This window comes from Lytechinus variegatus, chromosome 9, assembly GCF_018143015.1.
Source record: "Lytechinus variegatus isolate NC3 chromosome 9, Lvar_3.0, whole genome shotgun sequence".
In the NCBI taxonomy this organism is placed as follows: domain Eukaryota; kingdom Metazoa; phylum Echinodermata; class Echinoidea; order Temnopleuroida; family Toxopneustidae; genus Lytechinus; species Lytechinus variegatus.
This window is the reverse complement of record NC_054748.1, coordinates 598,684-605,394: the sequence shown is the minus strand read 5'-3', so window position 1 is coordinate 605,394 and position 6,711 is coordinate 598,684. Positions and strand designations below refer to the sequence as shown.

Sequence of the window (6,711 nt, the reverse complement as noted above, 5' to 3'; positions counted from 1 at the left end):
AATGACCTTATCATTCATATCGTTACAGATCAATAAAAATCTGTTGTCAGTATGTGTTATTCCTATTGTCTAATGTTAACATTTTTTTCAGGGTACAGGAGTGATTACATAATTTGAAAAAAAAGTTTAACATTATTCCAATGAGTTACCGGTACAACATTCTTAATATTCCTTCATTCTTATTGCTGAAGGAAGAACACTTAAGTCTTTCGTAATATTGATTATTTTGTGGCTACAGCTGTGGTGTCATTACGTAGTTCAATACCTCTTAACATGATTCATAATTTTATACTTTATTTCAGTGCGCAGGAGGAACAATTCTAGGCTTCGCAATATGGATTCGATTTAATGAAGACTTCTTCAAGCAAATACCAGAGGATGCTGGCATTGGAGTTTACGATGGAACCTATATAGTCATGGCCGCTGGGGGAGCTATAATGGTTGTTGGATTTTTCGGCTGCTGTGGTGCTATCAGAGAGAGTGTATGTCAGCTATCTACGGTAAGGATACTAATGGGGTCTCTAGTTTGACGTTAGACAAGCCCCCCCCCCCCCCCATTTTGGGGAGGGGCGGGGATGGGGGACACTGCTGCTTCCCGCATTTCAACCAGATGTGTTAATATTCTGGGGTTTTTTATGGGGGGGGGGATAATTTGGTGGTATTTATGAACATCATACTTTTCAATAAATTACATTTTTTAATTTCACATTACATGCCCTCGTAACCTTTGAAAGAGCTTTCTTGTAAAGCAGCTTTAAATTGAATGTACTGTACTGTGGGAGAGTAAATTATCAAAATAATAAATAAATAAATACATTAATAAATTGATTAATAACTGTCTTAGTTACCTTTCCAAACGCCCTCAACTTTCTGACAAATGCACTCAATGACATGTTTTTATATAATTGTAAAATATGTGTGTATTTCTGCATTTTCTCTTTGCAGTATTTCGTCATCGTGTTCATCATATTTTGCGCGGAAATAGCAGCTGGGGTTTGGATGTATATAGAGAAGGATAAGATAGGGGATTCGGCCGGGGAGTACTTCGACAAACTAGTACAAGAGAAATACAGCGGGGATGTTTCCGTGCAAATACTGGTAGACTACACGCAAAAGAGGGTAAGCCCCCCCCCCTGATATGCCCAAACCACGCATCAGTAAATTAGTCTGCATACGCAGACCCCAGGTTTAAGTAATTCTCATAGTGCATATTAGGCCTAAAGAGTCTGAATTTGCGAAACTGGACTCACTATGTACTGTGGCTGGCTCTACGTTTTGGCACAGATATAGAGTTTTGTGTCTAGTCTTCGCTCCAGACATGTTATCGTTAAAGTATTAAAGTAGAAGTAGTATCATTATTGTTAGGAAATAGTCCATTTTGGGATATAAGGCTAAATCAATATTACGCTTTCTTTGTATTTAACCAAGTGCAGTACAGACCAAAGAGTAAAGTTACACCAAATGTATGTTTTACTGAACGAGTGTAGCCAATATGATATTTATACCATTTATAAAGGATGGCTCAGAATGGAATACTAGAAATATTCGGGCAAATATTTCACGAATCGAAGATGAGTGGAATATAGGCCCACATTTGTCATGTTTGTAACCCTTCAGCATTCGATGCTGGTCAGCTTATGTGAATTTCACATGCCCCAGTAAATAAATGAATGTATTCTATATACAGTTGAATATGTCCAAATTCAATGACAACATTTTTTATATTCAATAATTTTAAATGAGTTACAATGTTGAATTAAGGTTTCGAGGGCAAAATATACCTGTTTTCCCTCTCGTAGGAAATGTTAAAAAAATGCAAATTGAAATGTTGTTTCTAAACGTATGAAATTTCGTTGGGAATTTGCAATTTGCATCCCCCCACTAAAAGAAATACAAAAAAGGAAATATAAAAAAAAGTCCTTGTTTGAATAAAAATTATTATTAGTATAAGTACCATGAGCATGAATAGTGGTGTATTACACTTAACAGTAGGTAATATTTAATCTCAAGATCAATTGATGTACCCCACGTACCCCATGTCCCCCCTGCTTTCTCTCAAAATGTAGTTTCGTTGCTGTGGAGCCAGCGGTCCTGATGACTGGACGTTATCAAACCAACCTATTCCAGATTCTTGCGGGAGGAATTGTACCGAAGGATGTTACGACACGGTTAATGAGGGTCTGTATGAAGAGGTAGGATTACTCCTTCTTCTTCTTCTTCATCTTTTTCTTTTTCATCTTTTTCTTTTTCTTCTTCTTCTTCATATTTTCTTCTAATTCCTCTTCTTCTTCATCTTTTTCTTCTTCTCCCCCTCCTCTTTTATTCACTTCTTTTTCTCTCCCAGAAATGAAAGGGAAAAGATAAAATAATTCGATTATGACAGTGTGAGATTAAATCAAATATATATGTATATTTTTTCATTATTTTCTTTCTTTCTAGACTGCTTCGCTTGCTGTTAGCTATTTGCAGAGAGTTTCCTCAATATGCCTATTTTCTAAAACGTATACGCCAGTGCCAGTAAACATCAAATCTAACAAATGATTTGTTTTCATGGATTTATACTAAAATCTGTATCATTTTTTTAAAATATATATTTTCAGGGTTGTAAAGTAAAGATTGTCGACATACTCAAACAGAACTTGTACATAGTAGGCGTAGCTTGTGCAACTGTTGCGTTGGTTGAGGTGAGTAGCTAACGAAGGAGAAACACTGTCACAGCCATGGATGGAAATCCCAGGGAGACGCGTCCCTCCTACCCAAAATAATAGGGGAGGGGAGCCGGGGCACGATATCAAATGTCACCCTACGGTCTTCTATGATGGAAAAAGATACATCATTCAAAATCGAAATAAAACATTATTTTTATTTTTTTACGACATTACCTTACCTTTTGGGTGATAACCCCCCCCCTTTTTTTTTTGGGGGGGGGCGCGTCAGATTTATTTTTGCCGTAATGACCTTATATTTGGCGCGATAACCTTCCTTTTTTTGCTTGTCGAAATTTATTGCCCATTGTCCCCCTACCTTTCGGGAAAGGCTTCCGTGGCTTCCTCTATGGCGTGTATGGTGTGGATGTTCACAGTGTGTTGGCATAGAAGACCATGTTATTATGGGATTCAGATTGTTAAAATGTTCATATTTAACAGAGCGAAGACGATTTCACATTGCTTTCGACACTGTGAACACACAGGAGAACACTGTTATTTACACTATAAGCTACTGTGTCCACAGTATGTTATCGATGTGTGTAAAGTTTGCTCACTGTGTGCCCAACGATGTATCCACAGTTTATCTGAAGTGTGTCCTACGTCGTTTTCACAGTGTATGCACAGTTTTTCTACAATGGGGAACTCATTTTACACTAACACTGTACATGTGCCCAAAGTCATGGCAGTTTGGCGGGATCTCTGTATTGTGACATCTTAGCATTTTAAGGGTATAAACGACATCTTCTCACACACATGTATGTGAACACAATGAATTCCCACTGTGTAGAGGTTTCAATAGTGTGACATTATCTTCACAATGTTAAACTCTATCAGGTTAAGAGTATTTATTAGATCTTCACGCACACACACACCCATATGTGGTCACACTGTGATATCCCACACTGTAGAGATATCCATAATGTGACATTACTCTTCACACTGTTAAACTGCAAGAGTGTGCATTGCAAATTCACATGGTGCACTTTGTCGACACAGACGAGGTGTGCATATTATTTATCTTCATATAGCTAATTTTGTGTATTTTAAGAGGGTGAATTACATCTTTAGGCTGTGAACACACTCTCAACACCCACAGTGCGGATGTGTCCACAGAGTATTATCTACACCGTTGAACTCCAGCAATATAACAAATGTGAATTTCACTCTCCCACAGCCCACACTGTGTACACACTGTGTTATCATGTGCTCTTTCATGTATGGACATGCGGTCTGAATTCCATGCACTTTGAAATATATCACTATTGGATAAACACATGACTGTTGTTTTTATTGATTTGAAAAAAAATAAGTTTCTGGAATGCTCATTATTTTTACATTTTCATTACAACAAATTTATTTTCATCTCCTAATTATTGAATGGGTTGTGATTTTCAATTCGTCTTAGTATAATGCTTTGGTCAAACATATATATGTAATCTAAACAAACGCTGTATTGTTAATGTGGTGATTTATCAAGCAGCTTGCAAATAAAACAAATAATAAAACTTACGTGACGAAACTATACATTACCTCCTCTCCAGGTACTTGCGATGATCTTAACGGTATTCCTATGCAGGAGAATAAGACGAGAATTAGATGAAGACGATGAAAAACCTTACAATGCTTAGAATGATCAGACAACCTAGATTATGTAGAACAACCAAGTCAATGAAACGAGGGCCCCGTCTCACAGCTAGCTGCGATTGTTCCAGTCAATCTCAACTATGGAACGCGAAGGACGTATGCCATCTTTATGAAATGCATACATCGTGAATGCCAATCTACTTCCCAGGCTCATCAACGCATCCAAACCGACCGATCGTATACCGTTCGAAATCGCGTGATATCTGTGATCGGTATGGAGTCGGCTGTTGGTCCAAGTGACAGTGAACACGCTGTTTGATCTCTTACACAGCGTTGTTTACTAAATGAAGATTACAGTAGTTGTTTAGCAATTTGAATACTCAATTCATTGATGTATTGGAAATTAAATTTGTTACTAAAAGAAGGAACTATATCATGTATAACAAAAATTATACTGCGTTTTTACTGTGTGCACTATATATCCTCTTACATGGGTAGTTGTTTCTATCAGTCAGCTTCTTTTTTTCGTTCGTGCAGGCTAAACTCCACTTTACTACCGCTACACCTACCCGAACATTACGGTCCAAAACTCGCTCTGATACTCCAAGCGGCAAAGGTGGAAAAAAACATATTACTTGTAAAAATCATACACTAAATGTAGTTTAAAAAAGTATTCGAAGCTTATTTTTTTACTCTTCATCCTAATTTTACTCCATATTCATCATGCAGTTAGCCTCAAAATTCGTGATTTAAAGCCAACATCGAGTTCCTCACACGTATAAATAATTCGCTGACGGTTTTAAAACGTTGCACATTAGTTTCGGTGTAGAATGTTTACAAGAAATGTGTATCTTGCCATTCGAAGTATCAGAGCTAGTTTTGGACCTTGATGTTCGGGTAAGCCCCCCATCACACTTATTCGGAATCAGCAGGAATCAAGCAGAAGCTAGAACGGAAAAAATAAACAAATCTAGATTCTTTTAGAGGAACTTATGAAGTCACCAAACTGTAGTTGAAATTCAGTAAATTGACCAGGTGAATCATCATACACTAGCCAAAATGAACCGCAATGGAGTCAGATTAATAATTTCATGCTACATTCATGACATTCTTGGACATTCAGGCGCGGATCCAGGAGGGGGCCGAGCCGGCCCCGGCCCCCCTATTTTTTGACAACCTGCAGAAAAAAAGTTTACTCTTTACCTTGATAGAAACTACGAAAAACAGAAAGAAAAGTAAGAATCATGTATTTTACCCATGATGTGTAATTTGCAGCCTCGTAACGACCAGCCCGACCCCGAAAGGAAACCAAAAAAAAAAGGTGAGGGGAAGAATTGGAAAATAGACTTAACATAATTTTTTCGCTCGCGCTTCGCGCTCGCATTGCCTGTGTAATGAATCCCATTCAAGAGGGTTAAATGACACTAATATATAACCAATATATATACAATATATCCAGTTCTGATATCAATTTGCACACAATTTTCTTGCACATCAAGCATTTATTACTTTGTTTGATTTACACAAATTGTTAATGTGTATTAAAATGTTCGGCTCGCGCTGTGCGCTTGCATTATTTAATTTGTGAGATACCTATGCTCTTTGGAAATTCTTACCAAAATTTGTCAAAATGCTCCTTTATCATGTCAGTATATCAAAAAATTAAGCTCATGCTTCGCGATCTCATTTAATTGTTTGAGACACACACCTTGTTTATTTAAATAAAAACGCGCTTAGACTCATTTTTCAGGTCGGAATATCAGAAATTTTGAGCTCGCGCTTCGCACTCTCATTATTTATTTGGTGATACCTTTATTCTCTTCAATAATCACTAAAAACAGTCCTAATTGAGTCACTTTTCATGTTACTATATGATAACATTTCGGCTTGCGCTTCGCGCTCGCATTGTTTAGTTGGATACTTATCTTTGTTCATGATTATAAAAACTGTTCTGAGTCTTTAGTTCTAAGGGCATAAAATATCAAAGATTTTTAGCTCGCGCTTCGCGCCCGCATTATATATTAAGACCACATGGGATACCTTCTACTGTTTATAGCAATAAAAATTAACATATACTTAAAACTTCAGTCTTTAGTTAGGACTACCCGGTGAAAAACCAACAAAAAAAAGCCAGATTGTAGCGGCCAATCGAGAAAAATGTTGATCAAAATATTGTTCGACCCCCCCCCCCTATTGGCGAAAGCTAAATCCGCCCCTGACATTCTAGGCGCATTTTAGATATTCTGACTGCATTCTGAGTGCATTCGAAATATTTTTGTCATTTCTTTTGGAAGGTTTTGGTCATGTTCAAAGATTTCGAGGGGTATATTTTCGAACGGTGTTTGAAGTAGATTTAAATGACCAACAGATGGTCGAACAATAGTCCTTTCATTCCGGCCAATTCTGCTTGATTCGGAAT

The 6,711-nt window shown here is 37.3% G+C and overlaps 1 protein-coding gene across 1 annotated transcript; it reads left to right on the top strand.

Annotated features, from left to right (window-relative positions):
- Positions 1-296: 296 nt before the first annotated feature.
- LOC121421166 (CD81 protein-like) lies at positions 297-4,645 on the top strand (the record flags this gene model as incomplete). The annotated part of the gene is made up of 5 exons (XM_041615825.1): positions 297-500; positions 946-1,119; positions 2,067-2,192; positions 2,601-2,684; positions 4,250-4,645. Coding segments are annotated over 5 exons (675 nt in total), but the record flags the coding sequence as incomplete, so codon positions are not given.
- Positions 4,646-6,711: the final 2,066 nt, after the last annotated feature.